This window comes from Adiantum capillus-veneris, chromosome 15 (assembly GCF_014529385.1).
Source record: "Adiantum capillus-veneris isolate H3 chromosome 15, ASM1452938v2, whole genome shotgun sequence".
Classification (NCBI taxonomy): Eukaryota; Viridiplantae; Streptophyta; class Polypodiopsida; order Polypodiales; family Pteridaceae; genus Adiantum; species Adiantum capillus-veneris.
In genome coordinates, this window is record NC_140945.1 from 61,690,278 (window position 1) to 61,710,351 (window position 20,074).

The 20,074-nt window shown below is 46.7% G+C and overlaps 1 protein-coding gene across 3 annotated transcripts in view; it reads right to left on the minus strand.

The window, feature by feature from the left end:
* LOC147440766 (phosphatidylinositol 3,4,5-trisphosphate 3-phosphatase and protein-tyrosine-phosphatase PTEN2A-like) overlaps positions 1 to 20,074 on the minus strand; it is a 103,221-nt gene that overhangs the window by 40,280 nt on the left and 42,867 nt on the right. For all 3 annotated transcript variants that reach the window (XM_086482600.1, XM_086482602.1, XM_086482601.1), the window contains one exon: positions 10,894 to 10,959. In XM_086482600.1, the coding sequence (XP_086338726.1) occupies positions 10,894 to 10,959 (66 nt within the window). The remainder of the gene's footprint in view (positions 1 to 10,893; positions 10,960 to 20,074) is intronic.

Genomic DNA, 20,074 nt, shown 5'->3' on the forward strand with positions numbered 1-20,074 from the left:
CAGTTCAGCCAGAGTTTTCCAATTCAGCCCGGAGATTCAGATTTCAGCACCTAGCGTTTTGTTAGTCGTCGTCGCCGTCATCACCACCGTGGTCGTCGCCGACATAGTCCCAATTTCCGCAACAGATCAGCCCTTTCAGATTTCAGTATATCAGCCCTAGCGTTTTCAGTTTTCAGCCTGTCCTCATCGTCGATATCATCGGCAAGTCCACAACATCTAGACCATTGTACCAGAATTGTGCAATCTATAGCATAGACCTCTCTCGCCATAGAGAGGGGGGTCCTTGGAGGAGGGTTTGAGAACCGTCTGGTGTCGTATTCTTCTCTCTCTCTCTCTCTCTCTCTCTCTCTCTCTCTCTCTCTCTCTCTCTCTCTCTCAACACTCACTTGCACTCTCTCTCTAGGAAGAACGGAAGGCTCTCCCTTCCATAGTAAGTAAAAGGAACCCTTGAGCAAAGTTCGGAGCACTCATCCTGAGCACTATCAACATTCACTTCCGTTGTATCTTACATCCACGGAATTTGCAAGTGATCCGTACAGTAGAGCCATGTCATCATGTGAAGTCGCAAGAGAATTGTGTGTATCGGTCCTGCTTTATTATCATTAGGCCCCATCTGACGCGGTCCCATACGTTGGTACAACTTAATATTTGGCCCACTCCGCGAGGATCTGTAAGTTGGTGGGAACTTCGTCTTCTTCTGTTTCTTCTAGGGTTTAAGCAACTTAGAGGACTGATACAACCAAACGCTCCCCAGACCACAGCCTGCATCGCTTGGAGGTTTCAAGCATACAACTAAACGCTCCCCAGACACCCGGTCTGTGTCGTTGAGAGATTTTCCAACATACAACGAAACGCTCCCCAAACACCCGGTCTGCATCGTTCTAAGGTTTTCTAGCATAGAACGAAACGTTCCCCAGATACTTGGTCTGCATCGTTCCGAGGTTCAAACATTATTGAACAGCAATTCTTCAATACTCCACCCGGGAGTAAATCACAAATCATTGAACCCAGTAAAAACCAGAGTGAAGAAATTCTCAAATGAGCACCCAAAACAAATACAATCCATTTCAAACAAATTCCAAACAATATCTTTAAACAATTTCTAGAACAGGTGGTCAAACAAAATTCATAAAACAACTAAATCAAATTGTAAAGCATTCCTGGCGTCAATCGAGCTTGGAAAAACAATTGTCTTTCCATCCTAAGACCTGCACCAAAATTAGGGTTAGCTTCCTTCCAGAAGATTGTAACCGACCGTAGCATGGTCCATAAGAAACTAGCTTGGACAGACAGTGATGGCAATCCAATGATATAGGAATCACATAGGGCCTCCAAAACTATCAGCTTGAGGAGTCTCTCTCTCTCTCTCTCTCTCTCTCTCTCTCTCTCTCTCTCTCTCTCTCTCTCTCTCTCTCTCTCTCTCTCTCTCTCTCTCTCTCTCTAACCGGCCCGTACAACGTAGAGGGCGGTACTATTTCAATTACCTGTTAACTTTACACAGAGCACTGAGAAGGGAAGCGAACACAGTTGCGTCCAGCGACTAGAATGTCACTGCGCACACGAGACCGACACCCTGTAGGCCCCAAAGACTGGCGCCCCTTTCGGTATTTCTGTATTCAAATTAAGGTAGACGATCCGACCACTTAGCACAAGCTTTCACAAAGCTGTCCAAACCTGGCGAGGGCTGAAAACGCAGGTTTTCGACCGGATTTCAACAGCATAACGGCGCAAAAACCCTGTAGGTCAAAAACACCAGTCTAGGACGGATTCCCTTGATATCTGGAAGCTTTCTGGTGAGCTGTCACAGAAATTCAGCGGGCTGTAATTCTCTGTTTTTCACTGCCGGGAGCCCAAAAGCCTGTACACGCATCCCAAGGCTCTCACGAGGCTCCCCCGATGTTCCCTTGCAGTTTAGGTGCGAAACCCTAAACCTGCAGAAAAACACAGCAAGCTGTAATTCCCTGTTTCGGATCGTTTTTAGCGGAGCGAACACGCCAACGCGTGTCCCAAGGGCTCCAGCACGTAATGGGACAGTTCCCCTGTGAATTGGACGAGTTTTCATGCGAGAAAACTCTCCAAACTCGCAATCTTTCGTGATGGAACTGTGCGTACTTGTGGGGGATTAGCAATTAGCTAATCCAGTTCCTGTTCAGAAGGCTCTTGCCTTGGCAAACGCGCATAAACCCCCAGAACTGTACATAGGTCAAATGAGAAGCCCACTAGTGGGGCATAACATACTGTACGTAGGGGAGAAAGAGAGGAGTATGTAGCGTGCGGGGCATCACTCCCGTCACCATACTGTGCATAGAGGGCAAGGTAAGCATTTCATAGCTTCTGTACCTGCTACAATCCACCTCAGGCTGAAAATGGCGCCCCCTTTGTTGATATGCAGCTCGTTTTTGCCTCCCAGAGTGGCAGAATCGCTCACACGCTGACACGTCGCCCAGTTTCCGAGTTTGGGCTTTCCCTGCTAAAAATATCTCAACTGGAGCGTCAGTTGACTTGGCAGCAGAGCAATAAAATGTTCCCCTTGTCATTCCAGAGCTAATGACGCGAACACATTTTCCGGTCAAAAATAGCAATTCCCTAAATTTTAGGAGATGCTTCCATGGCGTCCCTATCGGTCTCCTGACCATCATTGAAGACTACCATTTGACCAACATCTACCATTTGACCTTTCAACTTATAAAGTTGCAGTGACTTGACGAGTGGCCCAAATTCCAGTTTGGCGCACACGAGCTTCCATACTCATCAGAATTCAGTGCTAACTGACCCGGGCAATCCCTGTCTGACAGACCTAGATCCCCGATGTGAGAAACCCATTTGGCTGCAGCCGTTTCACACTGGCCATGCAATGTCCACTTGCACCTTTTCAAGGGTTTTGGGACAAACAAGTAAAAATAAAATAAATATATCTAATACTTATTTACGGAAGGCAACAGGGAAAATACACCTCCTGGTGACTCTCTCTCTCTCTCTCTCTCTCTCTCTCTCTCTCTCTCTCTCTCTCTCTCTCTCTCTCTCTCTCTCTCTCTCTCTCTCTCTCTCTCTCTCTGTGTGCAATGATTAAGCCTACACAAATTTGCCTAAGGCTCCGTCCACCTCGGGCGATGTAGCTAAAAACACAAAATCAAGTGCTAATTATTTGACTGATATAAGACATCCGCTGTAAAAACTCCTGTAGCAACTCACAAAAGCCAAGGTGTCACAAAACGGGAGCGTACACGAGCACTTAGAAATCTGATAAAATAAAATACTTTGCAAAAGGTGAGAGAAGGGAGAAGATCAACACAATATTGGGGACCAGAAGATGGGCTGGTCCCCCCCCCGTTAAGAGTATTCTTTTATTCAGGGAGAATTCTTATACAAGCACGAGAACCTGAGGAAACCCCTCCGTTCTGTAATCTTAGACCCGAACGTCGTGCTTTCCCGTAAAGGGCTTGGGCACAAGGCCGTTCCTTCCCGTAAGGGACTTAGGCGCGAAGCCGTACTTTCCCGTAAGGGACTTAGGCGTGAAGCCGTACTTCCCGTGAAGGCCTTCTCGTAAGACGGGAGATTCCTGCAAAACAAACCACACAAAGCAACAATTCTCAATGCATATCAACACTTTATACCTGTCGCTCCTTGCTCGGAGAATCGACCTCCGTACTCAGTCGTCACACGAACACTTGCAATTTCCGTCGCCAGCCTCTACTCCACAATCCCAGCGCTAGCACTTCCTGCGGCTTCCAGCATGTGAAAACTGGAACGCTGGCTACCCTTTTATAGGGTCTGGCACTCGGCGGGAATAGGGGTCCAAAAAGCAGAGCCTGGCGCTCCTAGAGAGAGAAGAGAGAGATCGCAAATTCAGCCCCCCCCCCCCCCCCCCCCCTGCGTAGCTTTTTAGCGCTGCCTTTTTTTTTAGGGACTTGCTTTATTTTATTAATAAAGGCCTGGTCACTTAAAAGTGACCGGTCACTTTAATAAAATAAAGTGTGAACCTGTTCAAACATTAAAAACTCACTTAGTTAATGAAAACAATGCTACACGGACACATTCCAGGCGTTCCCGGGTGCAGGACACGACACAGATGCAATGCAAACACAGACTCCTCGCGGGAAAACATCTGTCCTCCCGCGACTGTTCTTGCTTTTCGTAAAAAGATTCATTGAACCCATCTTTATTCTTGTGCTTGCGTTCTTACGCGTATTTTCTTACTCAGTTCGGATTTTCTCCTTAGCCTACTGGATGCCCCCTTACTGATGCACCCGTCACCCATCATGTGACGCATCAGGGGCACTCGTAACCCGGCCCTTTCCACCGAACTTACGGAAACTCCTTCGCGATGTTTACCGTCACCCATCAAATGACACATCAGAGTTGTCCGTTCTTGATGGCAGTTCCTGTAGCTACAATCTTTTAACAGTTCTTAGTGCACACAATAAAATATCCTAAAAAAGAGATTAATCATTAAAAATAAGAAAATAGTTCCAATTAGCAACACAAGGAACTGTGAAACCCTTAGGCCATGTCTCCAAAATTATCCGCATCCATTCGAACATTGCTTGATGATGCACTCCAAAAGAGGAAGCGGATCTGCAGCACAACCAAATTGTAAGAGAGTCAGGGGGGACCCCCTCACTGTCCACCTCAAAAGCCAAGGGAAGGTACCAAGATACACATCTCTCTGACCGAACTAACTTCCTTAAGGCCTCTCTAAACTGGCTCTCAAACAAATCTGCAAACCATCTGATATCCATGAAGTAATTGGCTTCAACCATTGTTTGCTCATGTATGGTATCTAAGACATCCTCCCTTGTCCAGCAAGAGTAATCATGTGAAATATGTACTCTAATAAATCTGATCATGGAGACTCGCTCTGGGCCAAGAAAGATGTGGCGTGTTCTTGATAACTGCAGGAAAAGGAGATCAACACATAGTGGCCCACTTCTGAAGGAAACATCTGGAGATCTCCGTGGACCAACCGCAAAGAATTGAGCTAGCAAGATCTTGGAAAGTGGGACGTCTGCTAGAGATGCAAAGCCTGCAGAATAGTCCAAATCCTCAGCTAACTACAACGACTCGCTTTACTGCTCCCTTTAGACAAAGCCTATGGTGAGAGGTACCTGCGACTGAATCTCCAAAAGAACCAAAGACTGCCTATTGTGTGGCAACTCAAGCTGCTCCTGAACTGCCAACGACTATTGATCCTCCTTAATCTCTCTATCCAAATGCCCTAGAACCTCCTCTGGATCCTGGTCTCGATACCTCTCCTCTGGAGGTCTATCTGGGGATTTCCCCGTCTCTGCCAACCTTTGCGTCACTACCATTTTGTAAATAAGGATAGGTTGTGCCCGAACCTGTCTACCTACCTCTGCGTCTGCTCAGCACTGTGCTGTTGTTGAGCATTCTGCTATTGCTGACTCTGTGCGGAGTCTTGTTGTTGTACAAAACATTGTTGTGGTTGTCTCCTCCTCCGACCAATTTCTCTCTCTTGTCGTCCTTAAGGGCAAGCCCTCACCAAGTGCACCATCTCATGGCATCTAAGGCACTGGTGTGGTCTACCCGTAACCACAATCTTCTGTGAGTGCAGCACCCATTCCCATTCAAAAGTGATAGTGTCTGAAAAAACTGTGGAAGGGGTAGTAGCCACCTTTATAGATGGTACAGATGTCTGGATTTGCAATGAGTGCATAAATGGTATGCCAAAGATAGAACCTATATGTTCTAACATGCCAATCTTGCACTGTAGTAGATCTTCTGAGATGAACATAGAAGGCGCCATAGTACTTTGAGAGAGAGTCGATGCACTTAGAGCCTTAGTACAAACCGAAGGGACGAAACCTAGACCTTTTCCTCCTAACCCTTAAGCCCAGAATTGGTGGAGGATGAAGATGGCGTGGTGAGCTGAGGGGGGCAGGGCTGGCAGGGGTGGTGTGAATGGAGGCAACAGGGTATGAGGATAGCAAGGGGAGCTATGGGTGACGAGATGTGTCTGGGTGAGGGTGGCTTCTCTCTTGAATAACAGGTCTTGAGTTCAACTCTCCTCGTCGGTTAGATCTTTAAGGTCTCTTGGGATAGTTTCCTACGACGTTAAAACAATCTTCTTCTCCAGTGTGTGTGTGTGTGTGTGTGTGTGTGTGTGTGTGCGCGCGCGCGCGTGCGCGTGCGCGTGTAACAGACTTGGACACTCCAAGTCAAGAATCAACCGCGACAGCACCAAATAACCACTTCAAAACAATTCACAGATCACAATAGATTTGCACTGGCCCGGCGGAGTTCCGTGCCTAGAGATATTGGCCCCAAAGACTGGCGCCCCTTTCGGTATTTCTTTTTATATTAATCAAATCAAAGTACAAGAGAGCGGTTAGGGTTTCACTCTCAGACTCTGCGTCCAGATGCTCTGAGAAGTGAGGCCCTCACCACTAATTTAAAGGTTACAAGAGATGCCCAAAAGCAGAGCCCCAAAAGCTTGAAAGCAAAAGCAAATTCTCTCTCTCTCTCAATGAGAGTCAGTAAAAAGCAAGTTCTCTTTTTCTCTTTCTTTCTCCCAAATCAAAGCGAAAAGAGCGAAAAGCTGAGATTTGCATCGCTCAAAATTTCCCAAAAAAAAAAAAAAAAAGTTTCCGCCTCCGCGATTTCCGGAAATTAGGGTTTCTTGCAGAAATTAGGGTTTGCAGGAATTTTAGGGTTTCTGGCAGAAATTAGGGTTTTTGTTGTCCGCCACGTCATCACTTTGTGACAGCGCGCGCTAATAAAAAAGAGGAAAATGGTATACCCTTTCTATCACCCAAGTGTGGTAGATTGGTTATGCCATTTCCCTCTTGAATAACAGATCTTAAGTTCAAGTCTCCTCGCCGGCTAGATCTTTAAGATCTCTTGGGATAGACGTAAAAACAATCTTCTTCTCGGGGGTGTGTGTGGGTGTGGGTGTGTGCTAATAAAAAAGAGGAAAATGGTAACCTTTCTATCACCCCAGATTGGTTATGCCTTTCCCTCTTGAATAACAGGTCTTGAGTTCAACTCTCCTCGTCGGCTAGATCTTTAAGGTCTCTTGGGATAGTTTCCTACGATGTTAAAACAATCTCTCTCTCTCTCTCTCTCTCTCTCTCTCTCTCTCTCTCTCTCTCTCTCTCTCTCTCTCTCTCTCTCTCTCACAGATAAAAGTGGGGCTTTCACCCTTTGCATTACATAAAATCGATCATTGGTCCATATACAATAAATATGGGGAAAACCTTGAAAAAAAACAATGACATCATGGGGAAAAATCTCGTAACAAACCACAAGGAACATTTGGGGATAAAGATACTTTAATCAAGTAGTGAAATGTAGCTATCTCGATAGTGATCATGCCTACACAACTCTGCCCAAAGCTCTGTCCACCTCGAGCAATGTAGCAAAAACCACTAAGTCCAATGTTGTGTATCTGACTGATATAAAGCATCCGCTAAAAAGACCTCCTATAGGAGCTCACATAAGCCAAGAGACTATGAAACCCCTAGGCCGTGCCTCTAAAATCATTCGCATCCATTCTGACATTTCCTGATGATGAACTCCAAAAAAGAAAGCAAATCTACAACATAACCATGCTGTAGGAGAGACAAGACGGACCCACTTGTCGTCCACCTCAAAAGCTAACAAGATGAACATCTCTCTGATCAAACCAACTTCCCCAAAGCCTCACTAAACTGACTCTCAAACAAATCTACAAACTATCTCATGTCCATAAAATAGTTGGCCTCAACCATCATTTGCTTCTGTATGGTATCATAAACAGCCTCAGCTGTTAGGATCACATCACATTTTCTTTGGTCCAGAGAGAGCTCCTATGATCAGATTCAGAGTAGAGGTTCTACATGTGGGCACCTTTTGGACGAGAAACATGTCCATACAGAATAGCCAACTCCTCAAACAGACATTTGGAGATTTCCATGGACCAAGCGCAAAGAACTGTACACATAAGATCTCAGATAATGGGACATCTCTTGGTGATGCAAAGGCTGTTGTGTAGTCAACAAAATGAGAAGACTCACTATCCTGCTCTTCCTCAATAGCTCCTGCAGTGAGAGGCATCTGCTGAATTGGCCTATCTTGGGGCAGCTCACGCTGGTCCTGATCTGTTGGTGATGCAAAGGCTGTTGGGTAGTCAACAAACTGAGAAGACTCACTATCCTGCTCTTCCTTGATAGCTCCTACAGTGAGAGGCACCTCCGACTGAATCTCCAAGAGATCCAAGGTCTGCTGAATTGGGGCAGCTCATGCTGGTCCTGAACTGCCACCGACTGCTAATCCTCCTGCTCTATTCCTCTGTACAGCTGCTCTAGGTCCTTCTCTCAATCTTGATTTGGTAACCTCTCCACTAGAGGTCTATCTTGAGGTTGCTCTACCACACGCAACCTCTCTCTCACTACCCATCTGTAAACAAGGAGAGGCCGTGTCTCTACCCGTCTACCTGCCTGTCTCTGTCTCTGAATTTGGTCAAAACTATGTTGCTGCTGACACGGACTCCTTTGATCTCTATCTTGCTGCCACACACAGTCCTGCAGAGTCTCTTGAGGGTTGTCTCCTTCTATGACCAGTCTCTCTCTGTTGTCGCCATCTAGGGCAATCCCTCAGCAGATGCCCCATCTCATGGCATCTAAGGCACCAGTTCAGTCTGCCCGTAACCACAATCCTCTGCGAGTGTAACACCAGTATCTCACTTCAGTGCTATGGAGCCATCTTTTGTTATGTCGGATGATCTTCAGTAGAAGATTGGTGACCATATATAGATTCTCTCTCAGAGGGGCCATCGGCTGTCTAGTCGGATGTTCCTATGCTCCTGTCAACGTCAAAGAGTGGCTCACGTGCACTCTACTCGGTTCACACGAAGGCAAAATAGAGGACATTATCTTGCTTGGCAGAGGTACTTTCATTGCTATTTTCTCATCACGAGAGCTTGCCTCTAGCGTCATCGGCCGCACTCCTCAACTTTGGCAGATTGGTTTCTTCGCATCTGTGGTATGAGAATTTTACAACAGCAACTTTTAAGGAGAGATGTCAAATTCCAAAGTATCACGTTAAAATAGGTTTTCCGCAGCTGCCAACTCAATTTTGGTTGCCAGATAGGTTCAATACACGAGTTCAATATAAATCCAAACATCTGTGCCATCCATAAGGGTCTCTCTCTCTCTCTCTCTCTCTCTCTCTCTCTCTCTCTCTCTCTCTCTCTCTCTCTCTCATAAGAGGTCTTGAGTTCAACTCTCCTTGTCGGATAGATCTTTAAGGTCTCTTGGGATAGTTTCCTACGACATTAAAATTCTTTTCTTGGTGGGTGTGTGTGTGTGTGGGTGTGCGCTCTAATAAAAAGAGGAAAATGGTATAACCTTTCTATCACTCAAGTGTGGTAGATTGGTTATGCCATTTCCCTCTTCAGTAACAGGTCTTGAGTTCAACTCTCCTCGTCGGATAGATCTTTAAGGTCTCTTGGGATAGCTTCCTACGACGCTAAAATTCTCTTCTTCTCGTGTGTGTGTGTGTGTGTGTGTGTGTGTGTGTGTGTGTGTGTGTGTGTGTGTGTGTGTGTGTGTGCACTGTGTGTGTGCGCACGCACGTGCGTGCGCTAATTGAAAGAGGAAAATGGTATAACCTTTCTATCACCCAAGTGTGGTAGATTGGTTATGCCATTTCCCTCTTGATTAACAGGTCTCGAGTTCAACTCTCCTCGTCGGATAGATCTTTGAGGTCTCTTGGGATAGTTTCCTACAACGTTAGAATTATCTTCTTCATCTTCTTTTTTTCTTCTCTCTCTCTCTCTCTCTCTCTCTCTCTCTCTCTCTCTCTCTCTCTCTCTCTCTCTCTCTCTCTCTCTCTCTATATATATATATATATATATATATATATATATATATATATATATATATATATATATATATATATATATATATATATATATATATATATAACATTCTATTACTTGACCCCCCTTGGAGCGCCCAAAATGATGCCTGGGTGCATGTAACAGTTTTCACTTCCCCTTGGAGTGCCAGCAACTACAAAGGCAAATCGACCAAAACATAAAAAGCTGAAAAAAGGGGGGAAAAAACCCTTCCTACTGAGGGTAAAAATTGCCCTGGCAACTAGTGTAGGAGGAAAGAGGAAGTGGGGGGAGGGTATCCACCAAAACCTCTGAAAGATAGGCACCTCCAAACGCTGTGAAGAGGAAAACCACCCAAGAAGTTATGGGGTGTAACTAAGAAGCCCTAGACGGCATCAAAAGGCATTGAGAGGCGACCACTGCACAAGAGGGGGAGAAGAGACTGAAGAGGGTGACCAAAAGTGCTGCCACAGAAGGTATCCATCCAAGATGAAGAATCAAAACCACCAATGAAATGCCATGAAGGAAAATCCAAGCGACCACAGAATTCAAATCAATTTCAGAAATTGCATTTGTATCACTTTGGCCGCATGCCAGCAGGGGTAATTGCAGCAAGAGTGGAATTTTGCTGAGCCATATAGCTCTAATGCTGGATATAACTGGTCAGTTCATGGATTTACAAAATCAGCAATATCACATGGGAGTCTGTTTAAGTGGTACCACAAAAAAGCAAACTTATCTTTTCTATAAAAGAGTGCCCTCAAGTTTATTTGCATTCACGCCCATATCCCAGCAGTTTTTTACAATTTCTGCTACTGCAATGTGTCATTATTTCCTCTAGATTGTGCTTGGCTACTTGTGATATTGCATATTCATCACTGAAACAAATTAGTTTGACTGCATTTAGGACTCTTATGTTATTGAAAGCAAAAGAATATAAGAAGCACATTGACATGGCAGACATGACAAAGAACATCTGCTTGTCAACTCAAACCTTTGTTTAGCACCGGATCGTCAATCAAGTAAAGACAGGACAAAAATTTGGGTTTAAGTCTTACCTTGCCTTCAAAAAGCGAGGCATCATAAAGTCGCTCAGAGCATAAATTATACACCTTGTACTTGTCCTGAAACCATAGCAGCAGTTTGAGGTGTTAATTTATGAAAAGCTTTTTAGTACCAGTCAAACAACATGATATAAAAAACATTTTTCAAACATCACTAGCACGACTATCAAACTCTTGAGTGCTGAAATACAGAATTAAATAATAGTCTACAGTTTGTGAGTGCGCGTATGCGGAAGCGTGAGAGAGAGAGAGAGAGAGAGAGAGAGAGAGAGAGAGAGAGAGAGAGAGAGAGAGAGAGAAATGAAATGAAATGAAATGATATATTAACGTCTACAAGAGGCCAAAATGACCTATGAGACCAACTGATTACAATGATGAGTCTAGCACCAAGTCTGGGTACAAACAAGAAAACTACAAACAAAGAACTGATAGGAGTGCTACCGACTCCTATGGGTGGCTGGTAGGCTGAGCAATGGTATCATGCCATAAAGGTACAAAGTGGGGATAAGTGTCACCATGATACAATATAGCAGTAGCATGAAGCCTATCCCGATCGACATTCTGGGTGTCGTGCTAGAATCCTGTGGATCCTCTGCCGCAATCTCCGCAGTTTACAGTTTGTGAGTGCGTGTATGCGGAAGCGTGAGAGAGAGAGAGAGAGAGAGAGAGAGAGAGAGAGAGAGAGAGAGAGAGAGAGAGAGAGAGAGAGAGAGAGAGAGAGAGAAGTAGAACACAAACGCTGCAGATGGGGAAGAGGAGTGTAAATCTAACACCCCCTCTCAGCACCTGATGCTGAACAAAGGTGAAAATACTACATGAAGGTCCCGAATTGAGTGTAAAAACAACTCCTTGTCGTAAAAAAACTGCCAATAGACCTGCAAGTGTCATGCCCAATAGGATCTGTGGTGTATGTAGTCAAACTTTCTGGAGAAAATGAGGAAGCCCAAGAACTGTCATGAGTATGACCGGAAGACTGTCAATGCATGAACCTGTCACCCAGGGTGGCCACGTGGCTAAGCTGTGAAAAACTCCAAGAAGGCCAGATGTAGCAATCTGCGCCGTAAACGTCTGATACCATGTGAGAGTGCACGCGTGCGGAAGCGTGAGAGAGAGAAATGAAATGAAATGAAATGTTATATTAACATATTCAAAAGGCCTAAGTGACCTATGAGACCAGAACGTTACAATGTGGTGGATACAAAGTTAGAGTAACAAAATGACAAAATAAAAATACTATGGAATCCTAAAACTGGTAGGTGTGAACTAAGCAGCTAGCTGAGATAGCTAAATCACAAGAGATCCAGCATCGGTCGCTGGCGGATCTCATCAATCTCCTCCATGGTCAGCAGTCTGACCGAGCGTCGTGCATGTCGGGCCAAAGTGATCCGAATCCTTTGATGTAGCCTCCGTTGATGTTGTGTAGTCCTCCGCAGTCGTGGGCGTCTGGATCTCCCCAGCTCAGTCGCTCGGTCGATCAGTGTGCCTCTGGTGTGAGGCGACAAGCTCTGTTGTGGTAGTATAGCTCCTCCAGGTGTCCAGTGTCTGCTCAAAAGAAGTCTGTGATGTGTCTTTGAAACTTGCTAGCCTCTCCTCTCATCAGGCTCTCTCTGTGTTTGCGCAGCTCGAGCAGAAACAAACCCAGGCATCTCTGATCCTCGTAACTCATGACTTTCGAGAGTGGTCCAAAGCCCTCTTTGAACAAGCAGTGGAAGCGGCCTCGTATCTCGTAGTAGACGGGACAGTGGCATGTGTAGTGCAACTCTGTCTTAGGCTCCATGTCACACAGGGGGCATGTCCTGGCCTCTGCTGGTACTCTACTGTATCTCCCAGTCTCGATCCGCAGCTGGTGTGAAGATGTGCGTATATGGCCAATAGCACATCGTATCCCATGAGACAAGTGGATGTCCATGTATCTGGGCCTCGACACAAGACCGTCCTCTATAAGCTGGAGAAGATGCTCTCTGTAGAAAGCCATCTTCGTGCCCAGCTCCTGTGCTGGCTGTATCCATGTCCTCCTGGTGTCTAGCTGAGTCAGGTCCTGGCAGATGAGCCAGGTGATCTCGGACTGTGTAAGAGTCAGAGAGGGTGCATCCAGTGAGTACTGGAAGGGGGGCAATCTGTCTATGTTGAACCCATGTGCCTGAAACCATGATATCATCTCCCCATACCAACATGTTGTATCTCCCTGCATGGCTAATTGTCGAGAGGACTCAAGTGCAAGGCGGACGTATAGAGAGAGAAATGAAATGAAATGTTATATTAACGTCTTCAAAAGGCCATAGTGACCTATGAGACCCGAAAGTTACAAAGTGGTGGATCTGATACAAAGTCAAAGTAACAAAATAACCTAACAACAGTACAAAACAAAGATATATACTATGGGGTCCTAAGTTGGTCGATGTGAGCCAAGCAAAAAACTAAGCAAAAAATGGGCGGCTTGTTGGGATAGCTGAATCACAAGAGATCTAGCATCGGTCCTTGGCGAATCTCATCAATTTCCATCCATGGTAGTAGTGCTGGCGTCGTCGTGCTGCCTGGCCAGTGTGCTCTGAATTTTCTGTCGTAGCCTCCGTCGATGCTGTGTAGTTCTTCGCAGTCCCGGGGGCCTGGATTTCCCTGGTTCAATCGCTCGGTCAATCAGTGTGCCTCTGGTGTGAGACGAGGGGGGCTATGCTGTGGGAGTGGCTCTTGCGGCTGTCCCGTGTCTGCTCTGAAGAAGTCTGTGATCCGTCTTTGAGACTGGCTAGCCTCGCCATTCATAAAGCTATCTCTGTGTCTGCGCAGCTCGAGCAAGGACAAACCCAGACATCTCTGATCTTCGTATCCCATGACTCTTGAGAGTGGTCCAAAACCCTCTCTGAACAAGCAATGGAAGCGGCCTCGTATCTCGTAGTAGACGGGGCAGCGGCATGTATAGTGTAGCTCTGTCTCAGGTTCCATGTTACACAAGGGGCATGTCCTGTCCTCTACTGGTACTTCGCTGTATCTCCGAGTCTCAATCCGCAACTGATGAGAAGATGTGCGTAACTGGCCAATAGCACATGGTATCCCATGAGACAAGTGGGTATCCATGTATTTGGGTCTCGTCACAAAACCATCTTCCGTAAGCTGGAGAAGGTGGTCTCTATAGAAAGCCATCTTCGTGCCCAATTCCTGTGTTGGTTGTATCCATGTCCTCCTGGTGTCTAGCTGGGTCAGGTCTTGGCGGATGAGCTTGGTGATCTCTGACTGTGTAAGAGTGAGAGATGGTGCATCCAATGAGTAATGGAATGGTGGCCGCATGTCTATGCTGAACCCATGTGTCTGAAACCATGATGTCATCTCCCCATACCAGCATGTTGTATCTCCTTGTATGGCTAACTCTCGAGAGGATTCAAGTGCTATGCGAGCATATCTGTCTCTAGGAAGTTCCCATGTGCGGTTTATGAAGGAGACTGATCTGGTGAGCGCCTCCACCACTAGTGGGGGGGGCGCTAGCTCTGCTCGGATAATGGCCCGTGGTACTGATGCCTTGGCTCTAATGAGCCGCGAGATCATAGAGACGAGAGGTTTCTCCATGTTCCCCCATCCGTCTGTACGACCTGGCCTCCAGTGGTGATCCAGTGAAGGTCCCCATATCTCGGTTCCATAGAGCAATGTTGAAGCCACCAAGGTGTCAAAGAGCCAGAGCTTCGTCCGGGACTCTTGAAACTGAACCTGCGAACACATCCTCTCCAATCTACCCAATGCTGTGTGGGCTCTATTAAGTCTGGTCTCAGCTGCTCTTCTGAGTGAGAATGCAAGTTCGCTAAAAACCACTCCAAGGTAAGTGTAAGCGTCTGTGTACTCCACAGTCTCCTGGCCGTATGTGAATGTAGGTGTTGACCTCCTGATCCACTGTGGGGTGGTATTAAACACCATAACCTTGGTTTTACCCATGTTGGCAGACAAGCCACTTTCGTGGGCAAACGTATGCAAAGCATCCAATTGACGTTGCATTCCCTCTGGGGATTTGGAGATCAATACTATGTCATCAGCATATAACAAAAGTGGAATCCATGTCCCTGCCAACTGAGCACCTTTATCCCCATCGTTGTCAATGTAGTCAGAAACCTCATCCACATACATACCGAAAAGAGTAGGAGAGAGCGGGCAGCCCTGCTTCACCCCAATAGTGGAGTGAACTGGTGTGGAAAATCCCTCCGGGGTGCGTACATGCCCTACTACTGATCTGTACAATGCCATGGTCCCCCAAATGAGTTCTGTGGGTACTCCCATTTCCTATAATTTGCGCATCAGTCTAGCTTTGGGTATTGTCCACAAAGCTACAATAGATCCGTCTCCCATGAGATCTGCCTTCCTCGATGATGGCCCTGAGTGTCAGGATATGGTCAAGAGTAGAGAAGTCTCTCCTGAATCCTGCTTGCCCAATTGCACGTATTCCATCCCTCTCTACCCATCTACTCAGTTGTTGCTCAAGAATGGATGCATACAACCGTGCCAGTGTGTGCCCACGCATAATAGTGCGATAATTCCCAGGCTCCATGGGGTCTCCTGATTTGAAGGTAGGTACGATCGTAGATAGGCTCCAAGTGTCCGGTAGGCCCTCACACATGGCACGGTTAAACATAACTGCTAGAAGCTCTGCTAGTAGGTCTTTGGCATGCATGAAATGCTCAGCGACTAGGCCATCATGATCATATGCTCTCCCAGTCTTCATCCTGTCAATAGCTTTCTTCACCATCTCAGCGGTGAAAAAGACACATGCGTGTGGGCATGGATCGGGGGGGTTGGGGAGGGGCGGTTGTCCAGGTACTGTGTACAAAGATGATGCATACTGACCCCAGGTCTCTGTGGAGGAAATAGCAAGGAGGGGGGGGGGGGGGGGGGGGGAACTACTCATGAAAGAGCCGCCACGCCTCACGCGAGTCCTGACTCAAGAATAGCTGATATAGATCATGCTCGAGTCGAGCCAAAAAAGCCCTCTTCTTCCGCCGCACTAGGCATCGGAAGTCAATCTGTGACTGTCTGTGAGTGACGTCCCCCAACAGCACCTCCCTCTCATGTCTGGCTCTAGTCTGGCGGCACTCCTCATCATACCAGCTGTTCTGAGGCATGCTCCCTGATCGGCGGCTCTGCTCAGGCTGGGTGTGTGGGTATGCTTCTGCTACTGCCTCATGTAATGTCTGTGTCAGTATAGTAGTTAGCTCCTCCAGAGGTCGCCTGGGGTCCTCAGTGCATAGGCGTCTGTAGATTCCGTCCATGTATACAGAATCCGTCTCCCGTGTGAATGTGTAGCAAGTGGGGGCTGCTACTCGTGGCCTGTGTGCTACACTGAACTGGAAGGAGATGGTCATCGACACCAGAGCATGATCCACTGCCACCCCGACCGGTCTAGGCCCAACTGTGAGATCCTGGATACTAGAGATGAGATTCGGCTGTGCCATGACATAGTCCACTGTGCTGACTCCATGTCTGTGTGGGAAGCATGTAAAACCTCCTGCAACAGGGAATCTCTGTAGGCCGTTCAAGATGGCCAATCCATGTGCAGTGCCCATGTCTATCAGATGTCGCCCATACTCAATATATTCCACATCGTGTGATAGTTTGGAAAGGCCCGTCTCTGCAACATCTAGCTCTCTTAGCATCTCCTCTGAAGTATCATAAAACACTGCCTGGTGATGGGCAGTCCTAGCATTGAAGTCCCCTAGGATGATAATGTCACCATCCCTAGAGAACTCCCATATGTCATCATCCAAAATAGAGAAAGGGGACTGTCCTCTGGGTGATGTATAAACTGATATACTCGGGGGAAAGTAGCAAATAGCTAGATAGAGGTATCTGCCTGTCTCTGCTTTCAGTCTCACCCACATGTACCTAGCCTGCTCATCCCTGCGGGCTATAGGTATCAGTGGCTGCAGATGCTCTCTAAATAACACTGCCACTCCCCCCGAGCCCCGCCCTCTATGCTCTGAGCGTGTCTCCTGTCTGTAGGCTGTCTCCCACCTGTATCCAGTGATGTGAGGCATGGATTGCCCAAGGGCCTAGTGTGTCTCAGAGTAAAAGATGATGTCTCTTCCAGTAAAGCTATCCTCAAAGGCTCCCACATCAAGACGCATAGATCCATTGCAGTTCCAGGCAGCTACTTTGAGTGTGGTCCCATAAGTCTCGCACCGTCATGTGGAGCGTCGCTCTAGTATTACCACTTTTCCGTCTCAGTAAAAAGCGATCTTGCCTTTTCCCCTTGCCGCTCTAATCTCCGGCATTACTTCCTGCATATGAGCGATCTGCGAGAGGGTGAGATCATCCCCGAGAAAGATGTCAGTCTCTTTAAGAATTGGTCTTTTCTTCAAGAAGGACTTCTTCGCTTCCATGGGGGGAAAACGGAGGATGAGTGCTCTTTCTTTTGAGGTTTCTCCTCTGCTTCCATTTTTCTTTATGTTGCCCACTCTCCATGCCCTTGTGTGCGTCGGCTCATGAATCCCCATCAAGGCTGTGAGTTCTTTTACTTCTTCGTCCACATTGCCTTTGTCTTTAAGACCGCAAATTCTCACATGTAAAGCGCGCACCCTTCTCCTCTGCTCCTCCTCTAGTGTCTGATTAATGATGTTGGGTGTGGACATGGACGTTATCTCCTTGCATTTTCCTTTCTTGGCCACCTTGATCCATTTCTCGGCTTCGTCCGCCTTCTGTTGAGTTTTGGTAAGTACATCCACCCAAGAAGTCGTCATTTCTTTGTGCTGCTCTTCTCCCTCTTTGATGGCCCATACTTGCTCCTTGATCGTGTTGATTTCTTCGATTACTGAGGGTTGCAGTTCGCCCTCTTCCAGTGTGTTTCTTGATCGTGCTTTGGCGAGATCTTTCTTGAGTGATGCGATCTCTTCCTCTTGGGTCGTCACTCGGTCTTCCAGCGTGCTTATCTTGCTCTCTTAGATCAGCACGCGTCCTTCGAGCATGTTTATTGTGCCCCAGAGATTGCGGTTCATCTTGGTAATGATCTCCGTCATTTCCTCTTTGCATTTTTGCCTCTAGGGGGTCGGCTTTATCGTTCATCTTCCTCATGCTTGATCGCCGTCCGCAAGGGAGTTAGATGTACGTGTGCACCCACACTAGCAGCGGGCGCGGCAGCTGGGCGAGTAGGGGAGCCGTCCGCAAGTGAGTCACTATATGTACGTGTGCACCCACACTAGCCGCGGGCGCGACGAGTGGGGGAGCGTGAGGCGGTATGGCCAGGGGGGGAGGGGCGGCGATAGTTACAGACGGGAGAGAGGGAGAGAGGGGGGGGGGGGGGGGGGGGGGGGGAGGGGGTAAAGTATGGTAAAGAGAATGGGGGAGGGGGGGCGGGGGGTACAGTATGGTTTTTTTTTTTTTTTTTTTTAAATGAAAAGAAATGAGATGCGATGAAATGTTATAGTAACGGGGGAGAGATCAAGCCCCCGATATATATATTTAGATTGAACTACCGAGCAAGAAGCAAGAAATGAGACTAGTACAGTATCAATCTGTATGTGAAATGGGTACCCCCTTGGCCCCATAAATAGGAGTGCCCAAGGTGGGCGCCTAGCTCAAGTGGGCGGCCAGCCCCAAACTCGAGCGGCCGGACAAAGTACAACCTAGACTATGGGTGGCTAGCCCGGAGACACTAGCTGTACAAGGAAGTGCCCTAGACCTGTGTGAAGCAACAAAGTGGTGTAAATCTAGCACGGTAGCATAGAAGTTTGATCCTATGTTCTACGGCAAACATGACCAATCCATGCTTCAGGATACAAAGGTGTGTCCAACTTGATAGGCAAATAAACTTTAGGGTCCCATTAAAGTATGCTGGCTGTCAATCACAAACAACAGTATTATTGGACAATTACCGGTTTTTTACTTCTTGCTTTTGCCGCCTTTCCCCTTCCCCTCTTTCACAGCACCTCTTCATGCTAGGTGTTTAATCAAAAATTGTCCATAGCCTGACCAAAAAGCATCCAAGGGGAAAAATAAAGACAGCATCATCGAAACATTATCGATAAACTTATGAACACTTCCAGATTACAATTTATTTTCCTTTGTCCCTTCTGCCCTTACTTTGCATCAGCACTCTTTGCTTACACCCGACAAGTCAATTTATCTGAATAGATATAGCATATTACAGAGCCCCTCACCATAACCCTAACCTAAAAGATTAGAGAAGAAGTCATCTATCCGCAGGCCTCAGTTACCACCAGAAAGAGAATATTTCAAGGTTAGGCATCAAGTATTGTCTTGCTGAGAGAGAGAGAGAGAGAGAGAGAGAGAGAGAGAGAGAGAGAGATTTTATTAGTGTCCTCGGAGATCAAATATGACTTATGGGACCAAAGATACATGTGATGTACTATTCATGGGGCTGATAAGAAATTCTTCATGCTCCAGAATTGTGGTGACAAGATCGCAATGGAGAGCTCGCACTGTGGCTAGGAGAGGAAAGTGTGTAGGTCCAAGTCATGGCTGAAAATGTGTGAAAAGCAAGTTCAGATATGAGCAAAAGTTAATCGCTCTAGTGGTGTGTGGTACTTAAGGGTGAGGACACTTTCCTCTTTCGGCAAAGAACGCAGTTTTGTAGTTGGGGGCAATATGGGTGGCGTAATGTATGAAGCCCAACCCACCGGATTCCTCTCAAGACGTAATACATTGGCATTGTAGACAAGCTTCATTCACTTGGGTGTCTAATGAGGCATCACAATAGCAAGTGTATTGCATTCCGTCTCCCAAACCACTTCTTTATGTCTTCCATCCATCCCATGCTCAAGATCTTGCTTTTAGGTGTCTTTTGGACATTTTTGCTTGCTTCCCATGTAATTGTAGGAAGCCGATGTGAGGGGTTTTGACGCATCTTTATCATGTAACTCCACAACCCTTTCCATGTCTTCCAAAGACCAAAGTTGGCCTATGAGACAAAACGATGAACATGAGGAGAAAAAAGTGAAGAACTAACATGGCTCTAGATGGCTCTTGAAACTCATAAGAGCTATGATTTCTATATGAAAACAGGGATTGGAAAAGAAAGCATAGCCCCAAAATACAAGTGTGTTCATTCCTATAGTATGGCTCTCCATTTAAAGGCCATGCCAAAAAGGCTATGAGCACCTTCAAGAAAGAGATGATGTCAACCCCACACCGTATTGACAGTGCCAAAAAAACCTATGGGTTGATTCCAAGCCTACCTCTGGCATCC